Raw genomic sequence first — 15,323 nt, 5'->3', positions numbered from 1 at the left:
AGACTAAATTCACTCTCTTATTAATATATATCCATTTCAATTGAAGCAGTTGGAAGATTTGGAAAAAATTAAAAAGCCATACCCTATATTCCAGTGTGCCACAATCGGTATAACGCGGCAAAGTGGTGTGTCCAGCAAAGTGAACAGTGTGACGGAAACTTTTTTCTATTATTTGCAAGAATTTGTAGAGTTTGTTACTTATTATTATTATTATTATTATTATTATTATTATTATTATTATTATTATTATTATTAATAATAATAATAATAATAATAATAATAATAATAATAATAATAATAATAATAATAATAATAATAATATGCATTTCTTAATACGTTTATTGCCATGTGTATGGAATTCCATATACACGGCTCTCCTGTGCAGCAGAGCGTGATGATTTTCCATACGCAAACAATGTAGACATTCCAAGTTTGTTGCGTTCGTTCTATAGGTGTGTATGTAATTAGATACATATGGCGTAGAAATCAACATTTAATGTCCAAAACCATACACAAAGAAATTTATGAACAAAACCATTGAGTTTGAGTTTAATGTCTCGTTCAGCAACGAAGCTATATGAGACGTCGGCCTATTGATTAACGTGGACTCCGAACCACGTGAGCTCTCGCCGGGAATCGAAGCCGGGTCTTCCACGCCAAAGGTGCGTACGCTAACCGCTTAGCCACTAAGGAGCTCATGAACAGAAACATTTATGGGCTAAAAGAAAGGCGAAAACAAAGATGTGTGATGTGATTTTGAGTTTATCGTCCCTTTCAGCAGCGAGGCTATATGAGACGTGGACCTACTGATTAACGTAGAATCCGAACCAGGTGAGCTCTCGCCCGGAATCGAAGCCGGGTCTTCCACGCCAAAGGCGCGTACGCTAACCGCTTAGCCACTAAGGAGCTCATGAACAGAAAGATTTAGGGGCTAAAACAAAGGCGAAAACAAAGATGTGTGATGTGATTTTGAGTTTATCGTCCCTTTCAGCAGCGAGGCTATATGAGACGTGGACCTACTGATTAACGTGGAATCCGAACCACATGAGCTCCCGCCGGACGAAAACAAAAGAATTACTGGCGGATTGCTGTCCGTAATGCACAGGTGATAACGGTCAATAGTTTTAAATTTAAACAAATATAGTTTTAATTAAGCACAAATTTAACTTACAGTGTACAGTGCGGAAGGCTCAGGAGTTTGCTAGGATCGTTACAATATCAAAGCCCGTCAAATACACCACTGCAAATCTGTCAGCAAGTCTCTATCAATATTAAACAGATATTGTGTTCTAATGTTCATTTCAATGCAAACCTATGTAGGCCTACAGACTTCAATATTCGCCCTCAAACGAAGGTGCAGTATTAAACTCTCTCTCACCCTCTGTATTCTCCTAACATGCCTCCCAGCGATTACAACATTTTTTGGCATCTCAATCACTTCTTATGTTAGTAGGATAGCTTTATCTAGAGGCCACTGATTAACCTGGCATTGTATTTTTCACTTTTTACCTCTGGAATTGACAATCATCGTTTGGACATTTCAGTCGCACCTACCTAATATTAACAACGTTTCTACGATAATTTCGTAACATTGTATTATTTCTTTGTTGATTAGCTTGGTTAGGCTTATTTAAACACTTTTTTCTTTGCACCGACGTGTCACATCTCTTGGATGAAAATACACTAGCTCTCACTGGAAATCAGATCCAGAACCAATGCACTTGAACCATTTGACCACAACAAGGCACCTTTAAAAAGAAGTTTCCATTTTGTTCGGAAAATTGTGATTAGGTGTAACATTTAAAAATATATTTAAGAAAGGGTGCGGAGCAAACGCACTGTACTCTCTCGCTCGAATTTTTTACACTGACTTATGTTAGGCTGCAACAATTATTGAAACATTTATTTGGGAAATTGCGAATAAAATAATGTTTTGGAAAACTTTCCTAGAAGAAACTTCAGGTCCAAACGTAAATTACCTATTGGTTATATTTCTGTTGCAAATAACTTGATCCATATATTAGAATTATTAAGGATATAATTGTATGTGAACTATAAGGAAAAGCGTCTGAGTATCCCTTGTGGATCTTTTCAGGACAAGCGAGCTATGCCATATTGTTAGTGTTTTCATAAAACATTTATTTATGAAATACAAACACAATCGCCTGAGTCGTTCTTGAGAAAATCGCAGAGTAAAACTTACTGTCAAAAGTAATATACCACTTCTACTGTAGATTTTCCGGATGAGGGAATTATACCATATAGCTAGGTTATTTATGTAACATGTATTTATAAAATATGAACAACAAATGTCTCCTGAGTTGTTTTTAGGAACGTCATCGGGAAAAGCTTACCCCCAAAGGTAAACACTTCTATCTGTAATTTTGACAGTACATCTAGTAATTTTTAAGCAAATCGTCGGGAAAAAGTTCACTGTCAATGTAAACTCTCTCTTTTGGATTTTTCTTTTCGGAACAAGCGAGTTATACCATATTGTAAGATTATTACAGAAAATATTTTTACTGAAATTAGAACAAATTTGTCTCAGTTATTACTGAGAAAATTGTCAAAAAAATTCAACCCTTGAGAAAACCACTTCTTCTGTATGTTATCGGAATAAACGATTTATGCTGTATGTTAGTTTATTAATGAAACATTTCTTTACGAAATATGAACAAAATTGCCTGAGGCGTTAATGAAAAAACCATCGGTGGAAAGCTCGCCCTAACAGTAAACTACTCCTTCAAACGAGTTGTCATATTCTTAGGTTATTAATGATACGTTTATTTATGAAATGTGGTTGAGAAAATTGTGCAAAAAGAACGCATACCATACAGTAAATTGCACCATATATATTTTTTCAGAAAAAATATTCATATACGGTGGAGATTTGTTAATAAAATATATATTTATATAAAGTAAATAAAATCGTCACAGCTTTTTTATCTTGAGAAAATTGAATTATTTTACAATTTAATCCTTCAGTAGGTTACCCTTACTTTCAGGTGTCGAAGGACATAAAATTCGAAAGATAGTATGTTATTAAAACTTTATGTCTAGAATTCGGTCCAGATACGTTGAACAGTATGGCCTCTATTTGAGTGCGTGTAAAAGCGTGACGAACCGAGAGACGAATAGATGGACAGACATCGAAAAATAATTTTTTAGATATGTAGGAGCCATGTAACTTGAATTCATTGAAATCTGGTATTCGGTTTTTATAACTAGCACCACACTTTCTTCTTTCGTCGCTCGAATGTGAAAACGAATAGGCCTACACCGACACCTAATGTAATAATTTGTAATCCCAGAAAATTAATTTGTTATGCTTAATGTGTTGTCACGCATAGGAAAAAGCTTATGCATGTTACATCATTTTATTATCAGTTCTTCACGCTACTGTATAATTCGGTATGATTATAGTTAATATCCATGGCATCTTTTGGAAGCATTCGAGTTCCTCACAAATAGAGCTGTAAAATTTAGTTTTGTTTAAAGAAAGCATCGTTTGTTTCTTACACAGACTTGCATTTGTTGCACTTGTGAATATGAAACAAAAGGGGAGAGAGAGAGAGTCAATACTCTAAAAAGAAACACACACACAGAAACACTAGCACAGTAATTTAACATCAGCTTTTTTCCTTCATGACAACGAGCTATCGCAGTGACTGTGTTCGTCACGCTGTGTAAGGCTGCAGGTCGCGCATGTTTTGTTTTTTACTGTTCCAGACTCACAGACACACTCGCAGTGAGTTGAAGTTACTTCTACTGTGCAAAAACGGAGAGGCAATGATTGAGCATACCATACCATAAACTTAAAACAATAGCTATTAGTAATAGTAAGCTAATTCTGAATAAATACGCCATCAGAAAAAGAAAAAGTTATTTCATTATTATATATTGTTTCGGTTCTTATTAACATAAAAATTATACACTTTCTACAATGTTTTGTAAAGAAAAAAATTGAACGGGATCGGATGGGATTCGATCTGGTGTCAAAACAGTATAAGAATTACTAGTCCACCACTCTACCCACTTGACCACACAGACTATCTTTAGCTGCCTGTCTTTTTCTTAACAAATAAATGCTCATGGCTATAGAGCATGTCACTTCCAAACTTAAGACAACAGTTTTTCTCTTCGTTTCTATATTTTGGTACATCATCTTGGTTACAGAAGCTAATTTATATTTGGCAGACAATTTACAACCTAGATTTAAGCCAATAAATGCAATATTTTAGTCCACTTTCCAGTTCCTTGATTCAACTCTCCCCCTACCAATCGTGCTGTTCCCTCTGCAATCGTGCTGTGCTACTGCAAAAAAATCCCTGGAAAACATTATTGCCAGTATACACAAAACCGAACATAATTTGGTTTTTCGCTAATATTTTTATTATTTTATTATATTGTTTGGAAATATCTCCTTAGATGGATTGCTTTCTATTATCTTCACATATTAATAACCGAATTTTACCCATAAACATAAGGAAAATGGAAAAATTGCTCACAATCGTGAGTTACAGTATACGCGCAATATTTTTTGCGCATGAGGGTACCTCATTTCTCTTTTAGTACTGCCTGATCAATCAGCACGATGTCGGCCCCAAATAGCATATTCCAAGGTGCTAACTCTTGAATATACTTTGTGAGCTCGTGCATCATAACTGCAAAAAGAAATAGACTAAGACTAGATCCCTAATGAAGTACCACTATCAGTGTGATCCCACCTGTTATTACACAAGCGCACACTTGTCCGACATTTATCACACACATCTTGAATTATACAGATAGGTGTTTGGGACACCGTTGTTCTTCAATGTCAACTAAATAAGTTCCTTCGACACTCTACCATACGCTTTTTCTAGGTTGATGAAAACCATGTGAAGGTCACTCGCATATTCTCCGTACTTTTCCATTAACTTCCTAGGTACAAGTACTACATCAGTTGTCGACCGTCCTTGTACAAAATGTAATTGGTTTTATGTTATTTCGAATTTTTCCTCAATCCTGTTTCTACTACTGCTTTCCAGAGCTTAATTGCATAGTTCGTAAGTTTTATGCCCCTGTATTCTCCTTTTCTTTTAAAAGTCAGCAGAACGTAGGAGCTTTTCCATTCTCTTGCTATATTTCCTGTTTCCAATGTACTATTAAAAATTCGAGTAAACTGCTCCATTTCTTCTTTATCTAAACCTTTCTATGTTTTGATAGAGATGTTTGGTCATTGAGCGTTATCAGTTGTAATCTTTTTATGATATTCTTACCTCTACCGTAGACTCAGGCCGAACAAGTCTCTGATTCGTGGGTAGATTTTCGTAAACTTCCCTCTGGTTTACTTCATTAAGAAGTCAATGGAAACACTTCTTTCACTTCTTCTTCATGGTCTTTTCACTTGTCACAGCCTCGTTAGTTTCATCCTTGATGTACTGTAAATATTATATTATTTCGTTTTGCCTTCTTCTTCCTTCGAAAGCTTGTATAACATTTTTCTCCCTCTTTCGTTTCCAGGTTATTGTATTATACATCTCATCACAGGTCTTCTCTTTTGCTACACTAACTGCCTCCTTGATTTTTCTTCGGTTCCTTGCAAGCCTCCTTCAGGCATTGTTAGTTGACAGACTTTTGCTATTTGGTGTTCGTCCTGTCTTCTCCTTTACAGCTGTTTGTACGCCTTTATTCCACCACCACATTTCTTTGTCAATATTTTACTTTCTTTTGTTTCTTTCAAAACTTTTCTTGCCATTTCCCTGAGTTCTACTGATACTCTGATCCACTCCTCTTTCACGTGTACCTCTTCTTCTGCCATTAGAAGTACTTGAGATGTTGTAATTTCCTTTCGAATCGTTTCAGCAATCGTCCCATCTAGTTTCCATCACTTAATTCGAACGGGAACATTTTGACGTACTCTTCCTACTTTTCCCTTGATGTAAATATGGTCTACTACTAGTTTGTGTTGTTCCGTTAGATTCTCACCTGGTATTACTTTACAATCTTTTGAATCAGGTAAGTTTCCTCTCCTCCATAAGATGAAGCAGATCTCACACCTTGCGCAGATCCAGACCTCAGCAGATCTCTTGTATGTAATAAGGTGTCCATTTTTATAGAAGATAATTATATAGCATGATCGTATGCTTTCACCATCTGTATCATATTCTCACCTTCCTTGTTTCTGTCATTTACTCCATATCTATGTCTATCTATTTTTCATATCTTTCTCTTGATCATCCTACATCACCATTTGGGTTTCCTGCTAAGATAAGATTCTAATACAACGAACAACTCTGCAGACTACTATCTATTCCCATCCAAATTTCTTACTTTGTCTCCATATCACAAGCAATTTGTAGGGATATAGGCGCAGACTATATTAACCCTTATCCGGGCAACCGGGGCCTCCCAGGCCCAGTAGCTTCATATTTTTCTTCGAATTTCTTAATAACCATAACTATTTCGATGCCATAAAATTCTGAATTTTTCTATCTTTAGACGAAGTTAAAGTTATGAACATATTGAGTTGGTAAGGCTAATAGAGTTGGTAAGGCCCCAGTTGCAGTCTACGTTACAAAAATAGCTTGCCCGGATAAGGGTTAAAAGTCTCTCTTTCTAATATCACGAATTTGACTACTATAATTTTCTCTTTTTCCACCAATGTCTCCTTCATATTATTTATTCAAGACAAATTAACGCCATGGATTCTGTTGTTGTTACCTGTCTATATAAGATTGTAACTATTACCTATTTCCATTGATCTAGAACCCTTCCATATAGTATCCTGGATGTATGCTTTGGTTAGTCTATTTTTAGCAAGCGTTTTCGATAACACGTACGAGTAGCTCCTATATTTCAATGTTCTGATGTTCCACGTTCCTATTCTGATCTGCTGCTTCTAAACTCACTTCCTTAATCCTTGCGTTCGTTGTTAAGTGCTAACAGTTGTTCATGTCTCACGGCGTTAAAGTTATCGGCCCATGCGCCGGTCCTGGGGCACAGCCTTGCTTTTCCTTACCCGTATTTCTTTCTTGAGCCATATTTGATTTTGCGATTTTTCTTACAACTGACTGCCAACGTGAAATCAACCCCCAATCTGGAGAACCAGGATTTTCTGTCAGGCTTTTCTCCTATAATTTGAAAGTACTACTAGAACTACTACTAAAATTTACTAAAGTACAAAGAAAATTACAAAACTAGTACTAAAAGTATTCGTAAAGGAAAATAATATGTTCTTACTTCTAGGGAAAAAGTAGAACATTGAATGGATTCTAACATAAGTACAAGCTATTCCTCGTTTAAAATGCAGTTATAAATTTGGTTTAATCTAGTGTATGTTGTGCGCATTTGTTCCAATTCTTTAGTCCCCAACCCACAAACCGAATTTTCTTCTTGTTAAAGACTGCTTATGACATTCCTTTTCCTTATTTTATTTCCATATGTCAAATGTTTATTAATAATGCATTTCTTCTTTCAACATTTCAATTCTCGTTTCTATATTTATTTCATGTTCCAGGTCTTCAGGACTACATACTTTTCTTCTTTAGTCTTTCCTATCCTTCTTCCGTTTTCAAATTCACATTTTAGATTCTCACTCATAATGCTTTTCTTCCTCCTAAAGCATCCTTCCTCAGAAGAATAAACATCATTTATTTGTTTCGGAAACACCAAAGAACAACATAGCCACAACATAGCCTTAATAAATGACATAATACTGATACAGAATTAAATCATACGTCATGTTTTGTTGGAGAAAGTTTTTTTTAATATTCTTTATTTTGTGTTATGATTTTAAGATTTGCTTCTACATTTCTCGCTAGTTTGACTTTTTTCTTTTTATTAATAGAACCTAAAATAATATGTGTATTTATAGTATTTAATAGAGTCTAACTTTGGGCAAGTTACGGTTGAGGTCAAGGATTTTTTGTCTCCGCCTGTCCCATATTTATGTGGGGTTGGTCTTACCATCTTCAATTGTTTTCTTCCACTTCTCCATTTTTGGAATTCTCTATTCTCCATTCCCTTTTCCTCAGATCATCTAGTATCTTGTCTTTCCATCTTGAGTCTTCCTTTCTCACTTTTACCTGTTACCACTAGCTATCCAATTCTCTTTTTCACATAGTCGTCGCTCTATATGCCCTAACCACCTGAGTCTCCATTCTTGAAGCTTTCTACTTAAAAATCCTATGTAATCATTACTGTTGAGGTCGAAGATACGGATATCAATTCTACTGCTGGGACCAGATATAAAGGCCGTTTGTCGATGCTCCTTTTCTTTCTACAATGCGACACGTACGTTTGTATATTTGTTTGTATATGTGATAGTTCTCTGCAATACTAAATCATACTATGTCTTGGTTTGAAATGATTTTTTAAACACACAATTCAGTCGACTGTTTTTTTTTTTTTTTTTTTTTTTTTTGTCATGCCACTTGAACTAAATGCATATGATGAATAGGATCCAGAAATTCGATTTTTACGCCAAAAACATAATATCTCGTATTAGGTAAATGAAATTTGGTGTATAAATATTTTATTAAGCATCATTGTACATGTATCCCAACGTTTATGAACATTCCACCTGTACTGGAGAATAGAGAAACTTCTAAAGTATTTTTAATTTTCCATGTTGTATTCATAAAATGGAAAAATATAAGAAAACGATGGAAACAGTTAAAATCAACTTTTGAAAGTTGTTAGCAACTTGGGCATATCGAGGATTTTATCATTAAATTTGGAGTTAAATGTTCATCCAAATGGAGGAGAGGGGGTTCAAATTTTTCATAAAGAATAACAAACTGCATCGCTTGAAATTCATTTTTGATCATAGTATACGTGCAGAGCTGTTTTATACCTTTAGGCCAAATGATTCGAATGGTTAATACAACTACATGGTTATCTAAAAAAAAATAGTTAAATGAAAATGTTGGAAAAACGGCAAAAAACATAAAACGTCCACAAACAAAATATCGTTTATCACAAAACTCGTGTGACTCGAGGTCGACATGGTACCGCTCGCCCAACATGTGTGCGATCTACCGCTAAGACGATATGTCCCTTTCTTCCTATAGAGTTCCGAATTGTCTAAGAGGATTGCCTATAACTGAGCCATTATACCATGTCAGAAGCCGTTTGAAATCGTCTGTTATTAGCAAGTGTAGCTATGTAAACTCAAACAGGGTATTTGCCTGTTTTCGTCTGTGCGCATTCCTATATTCTATATGAATAAATTACAGAAAATTTCGTTTTTAAAGCTGCTTCTAAGTTTATTTTTCTGAATTACACAGGTAATTGTAAAGGAAACGCTCTCATAAAGGCAGAAGTTATTCAACATGGTGGAGAAGAATTCTTAAGAATTTCCAGAATGAGGATAAACTTTGATGTTGTGGATGCTCATTTACAACTTGACAACTTGTTTAATGGAAACAGAGCGTTAGGTAAGTACTTATTAACTCTCTTTCTCTCTCTCTTTACACACACACATACACACACACACACACACACACATATAAATATATATATATATATATATATATATATATATATATATATATATATATATATATATATATATATATATAGGGTGTTAATGAATTATACCGACAAACTGTAAGAGGTGATACTTCACATCAAAATAAGAGAAGTTCATATGGATCTATGGCAAAAAAGTACATTGTTTTAGAGTTAGGTCTAACCAAAATCGAGAAAAAGCTTTTCTCAACAGGCTCTATTTCGAATTCCAGAAACTGTATATGGTGGTCATTATCAGAGTAAAGGAAGCCACATACACAATCCAAAATGCATATTTCATCAATTTTCAATAGGTGTACAGAGTATTTCCTACAGGGTTTAGTTCTCTGAGATACTCTCAATAGAGTTTTCAGATATACCCTGATTTCAAGGAGGGTCCATAGTAGGCAGGAGATAAGCCTTGACAACAATGAACATCCAATGCTTCGGACTGGAGGCAGAAGTGTTAGGAACAGGCAGCTTCATGTTTCTTGAACAAGTGTTTTGCACTATAATGACATATAAACCAAATCTCTATGTGGTTCCAAATTTTTTCTCTATACATCGTGCCTATTGGTCTCCGATTTTAAGAAAGAATTGCATCAGCCTATTTTGTGTAAACAATTAATAAATTTCCGAATTATGATATGCTTAAGCATGGTCTTATAGAACAGTTCCTACCGTTGGCTGGGATTGCAGCAAGCTGGTGTAATGATCTTGGTCTTGCATGCAAAACCAAAACCAAGACTGAGTCCCGAAATCCCAACCGAAGTCGAGGACGAAGACCTAGAGGTCCAACACCAAGACCATACCTATTAGGGTCTTACATACTTACTACTTGAATATTTATGGCTATTATTAGTGGTTGACATTTCAACGTACATACAATTTAGACCCCCGATCTTTTCTAAATTTCGTCGATCTAGTCTCAAATGCTTGAGCATTGTTTGAACACGGTTGTGCACGCAAAACTGGCGTTTGTGTACAGTGCAATTTTAAGATATTCAAAACCCAATTTGTTTAACAAGGTATGTTTAACTAGTTATATGTAAGATATTGAGAAACTGTTTTTTAACAAGGTATATATAAGATATTCAAAACATAATTTGTTAAAACCTAACAACCCTCCCACACCTCTGCCGATTGGTTGCAAAATGCTGTTAATTGTTAGTGGATCATTTATGCACTATTATTATTATTATTATTATTATTATTATTATTATTATTATTATTATTATTATTATTATTATTATTTACTTTTAATAGTAATTTTCTAAGTTGTATTGGATGGTATAGTTGAAATCTTGAAGCGCAGATATATACCAGCTTTCCATTACGACCACTCACGATAGTTGATATAACATTAATGTTCTAAATGCTCGAAGTGAAGCTTCTGTTCTTTTAAAATTAAAGGTGGCGTAATATGACATATTTCCAATTGTATGTAGAAAACAAAAATTAAACGTTAATTGTGTATATATATATATATATATATATATATATATATATATATATATATATATATATATATATATATATATATATATATATATATATAATTTACGAGAAACAGCTGGAGTTAAAACTACCTCAGTTTCGGTTGGGAATAGTCAGGCGGCGAAAGCAGTGCCGGGCTGTTTTTAGTGTTGTGTTAGGACAGACTCCGGACTAGGTGAGAAGCAGTGGAGCCACAGTGTGCAATGAAATGAGCAGATGGTGATAATGTAAAATGGACAACTTCTCTGATTTCCAAAGAGGACACATCTTTGGCACTATTAATACGAGAAAACTTAGAGAACACTTTTCTCTGATTAGCTTAAATTAGCTGAAACTTTCTTCCAGACTTAGGCTATGATCACGTCACGTGGTGTGGCACGAGGTCATATGATTTCCGGATTATTGGTTCCTACCATATGCTTTTCATGTAACGTGGTTATGCAATTGGGACGATCTATGGGTCCTAAATACAAGTATCTCTATATGTCCTAGCTCGTTCCCTTGGATGGGGGAAAAATTGCAAAATCTGAAGCTTTCTTAGTTTTCAACGTTATTTAAGTGTTTTAAAGGGAAATCTCTGTCTTTTATGGCTATTGTCGAGTAGCGCAATTTTTTATGGCTATTAAGGACCAGTTAGGTACACGCATGGTGCCTTTGAATGGTTTTGGGATGGGCCAATTTATACCCCTCATGTTTTAAGATTGGTATATGTAGTAGTATGCTTATGTATGAGTACTTGTGGACCTATAAAGAATATCTCGCTCTGTTTCAAAGTTATTGAGGATCAGTTACGAATGACTCATGGTTGCCATACTTACATGATTCCGGTGACATGACATTATAGGTAAATCACTGATTAGTTGTTTGAAGTCACATGTGTTAAACTATGCATCTTCAGGCTCTAAGATAGGTAATTCCTTTGGTAATGTTTCATTGTGTGGTCTGGAGGGATTATTTATGTACTGAAAAGCAGCAAATTAGAAGTGATGCTTTTCTGGTTCTAACGTGTGATGTCCGCGTTAGAACGTCTTGTTACGGTCTTTTCTGTATAGAGAACTGATGTATACGGAGTACGTACACCGTACGCCGAAGTACGCGTACCCTTAACCCTGATGCTCTGTTCCCATCTACTATACACATATATTGTTTTGGTCAATATGACCCATAATTAAATTTTATTGTAAAAGGACCAGGTTTTCAAACAATGACTAATTTATTTAATAGTCTAGTGCTAAGAAAATATTTTAATTGTCTTTAAATATTTTACAATGCATTACATGTACATACTTTCCCCGGTGGATGAGTGGTTACACTCGTTGCTTATAATCAAGGTGTTTCGGTTCAATTCCCGATGGGGACACAAGTGGTTTGGATCCCACTTTGGACTGTAGGTTCCGTCCTTTGGATGTCATCATCATCCTATGAAAGGCAATAGCAAACTGCCGTGAGTCTACCTTGTACAGGGACCTTCGGGTCAAGACCTGCTTTCGGGCAGAAAACTTCTTATTCATCATTATCATATGTACATTTTCTTGATGAAACCAAAATGTAGGACATTTTGAATTAGATATAAATATTGGACATTTGCTAATGGTTTGCTGTAATTTGACTTGGAACATGAGTAATTTTCACCTAAAACAAGATGACTTATGGTAGTAAGAATTTTATTACTATGCAGCTCTTCATATTTGTAAAACCCACATGTCACTGCATTGCTTTACTCTTTTTAGTCTTCACAAGATTGGTAACTAGTAAAGAGAATATAACACATTGGACACGCATAATACTTGTTGGTAAATTTGGTAAGTGTTACTACTGACAAGCTTACATAAAACAATTTGGTAAGCGTTAGACGCTATCATACCACTATTTACGGCGCAGATAGTGATAAGCACCATGAGATTTACAGATATGTTCCTTGCAAATAAAACACACCAAATTTCTCTTGTTGTCGTTAGATGATGGACAATATCTGCACCTTGCACGCTTGGTAGGAGCTTGTTTCGGGTGTTATCACTGTAACTTCTGATTCGCCACTTCCTTATGCTCTAGTTTTAATCCTTCTAGACTTGTCACTTGTCAGCGTATATTGTTTAGATTGTATCTCAGGTAAAATGAGAGATTTTCCAAGTTCTTCCAAATACAGTCTTCTGTTGATGAACATTCCTGGTTGTCAGCTTGGATTGATTAAAGTCCATAAAAGAAATCCATTGTAAGATGATACATGAATCATATTATGCAACAATTTCGTGGGCCATCCGTCGGTTTTGCGTTTACATGTTTCTGATTTCTTCTCTCGTGTGAAGAGTACTCGTCTGAGCATAACGTTTTAAATTTTCTTAGGGATATAATTTATAACGGTTGTATTGTTCGCTATCATATACAGTACAGATTTTTATACCGTATTTTGCCAGTTTACTGAGCATATATTGCTTGAAAGGGCAACGCCCTCTAAATCCTAATAATTGTTCATCAACAGTGACGTTTTCATCAGAATAATATAGCTTAAGAAGAACTTCCATCCACTTTTCCCACACAACACGAAAGTAGAAACATATGTTTTGCGATAAATATAAGACAGCAGTTGAAAATTCACTTACACAGTACAGAAAAGTTTCTTCGGGTCATATTGACCCGAACAGTACATTAGTAATACATAGGGAAATTTCGAAAACCGTTAATATTAAAAGTTTGTGAATTTCAGAAAATATAATTTTGAATAAAACAAAGTCGCAAACTTGATCCACACCACGAAAATTATCATAAATTTTATGAGGAAACAAAATCCATTTCGGGTCAAATAGACCCGAACAGAACAGCAGGGGTAAACGTTGGGACAGACCTCGTCCATATACTTCGGATTATGGAATTTGTGGATGTAGAAATATACCTATGTCAAATTGAAGGCTAAACACAATAACTCAAGACTTTATATATAGAGATTATTTACTTGTAATCTTCAAGTATTTTAGCACAATCTCAATTATAGGGTCCGGTACTTACTGTGTGAGCATGTAACGTTTCCATTCCAGCTTTACTAAGCAAATTCGGATTTCTGAGGTATTTCATATTCAAACTTAGAAAAATGGAATGCAAACAAACAATACCTTTTACGTTCATCATAGTCGAGTTTGTAATAATCAAGAATAATTCAAGTTGTCATTTCGGTAGAAGTTTTATTCGTCAATTTCTTGCCAATTCAGCAAATACATATTATATTTTATGAATCGTTCCATTCGATCCAGTGCTTTATCCAGTCTACTCGATTTCGAAGAGAATTTAAAGCTCTAGAGGAGAGCGAGGCCGCATTCATTGCATACATGCCATATGCATATCTTCAGAAATTTGGAGGGAAATTTTTCCTCAATAACATATTTGGATATAATGCTATGTTACCTACACTCTGAAAGAGTTAAGCAAATTCACGTGTTTGTCGGAATTTATTCGGACTATTTAAGATGTCTCTATAATATTGACACAGAGGGCTTTAAAGTCATCTATATTCGATAGTTAAATGCACATCAAAGAGTATCATTTGCATTCCTCAAATATATAAGATATACCCCTAGTATAGCAATCAAAAACAATATTACAGAATAGCTATTGTACAGTTAATTCAGCAAACGAATAATTTCTTAATTCTCACTAGTAAAACACTTTGGCTAACTCCTATTACTTTTGGATTTCAGAAAATTCGGGTTTCTGAAGGTTTTCACATTGAAACTGAAAAATGAAATGTAAATAAAAACTACTTTTTATCATTTAATCAGAATCAAGTTAAACAAATAAAAGCTTGTTGTCTCTTCGGTTCAACCGTATACAACTGTTATCTATCAAATGTACTGCCAATTCAGCAATTCATGCATATATGTAACAAACATTATCAGAACGTAACTCAATATAGTGTAAACATTTTTTAATTAAAATATTTTCAAGATGCAATTTACTCTTGAGTTTTCTAAAACAATGATCTCAAAATGTGATAAAATAGTAGTGCATGTGTCATCATTCTTTCACGTAGAAAGGAGTTAAGGAGATACACCACATTTTGTATGCAGAAAAATCTTCCCTACAGCTAACCACATACGAAGCCTCTTTTTTCATTTTCAACTCCATCGGGGATTGGAGGGCCAATATTTATATGCAAGAATTATACAGTGAAACCATAGACCCTGTTAGGTAATTAAACTAACCATTTCCTGTGATTCAAGCTGCATACGTTCAATATCTTTAAATTATTTTTTTAAAAAATTAATATTATTTTTCCATTGCAAAAAGGGCATCTCAGCTGGTTCAAAAAAGGATAGGGGCACTGCCGAAAGAATAAGTAT

General features: G+C 34.8%; 1 protein-coding gene across 1 annotated transcript in view; it reads left to right on the top strand.

Annotated features, from left to right (window-relative positions):
• The window catches only part of LOC145677416 (circadian clock-controlled protein daywake-like), a gene marked incomplete at its 5' end in the record, with an annotated part of 29,087 nt that overhangs the window by 13,292 nt on the left and 472 nt on the right, over window positions 1–15,323 (top strand). Inside the window, one exon of the mRNA XM_081747913.1 lies at window positions 9,273–9,422. Within this exon, the coding sequence (XP_081604039.1) occupies window positions 9,273–9,422 (150 nt within the window). The remainder of the gene's footprint in view (window positions 1–9,272; window positions 9,423–15,323) is intronic.

This window comes from Thermobia domestica, unplaced genomic scaffold (assembly GCF_964235325.1).
Source record: "Thermobia domestica unplaced genomic scaffold, izTheDome1.hap1.1 HAP1_SCAFFOLD_855, whole genome shotgun sequence".
Classification (NCBI taxonomy): Eukaryota; Metazoa; Arthropoda; class Insecta; order Zygentoma; family Lepismatidae; genus Thermobia; species Thermobia domestica.
The sequence above is the reverse complement of the archived record's forward strand: the minus strand, read 5'-3'. Positions and strand labels throughout refer to the sequence as shown.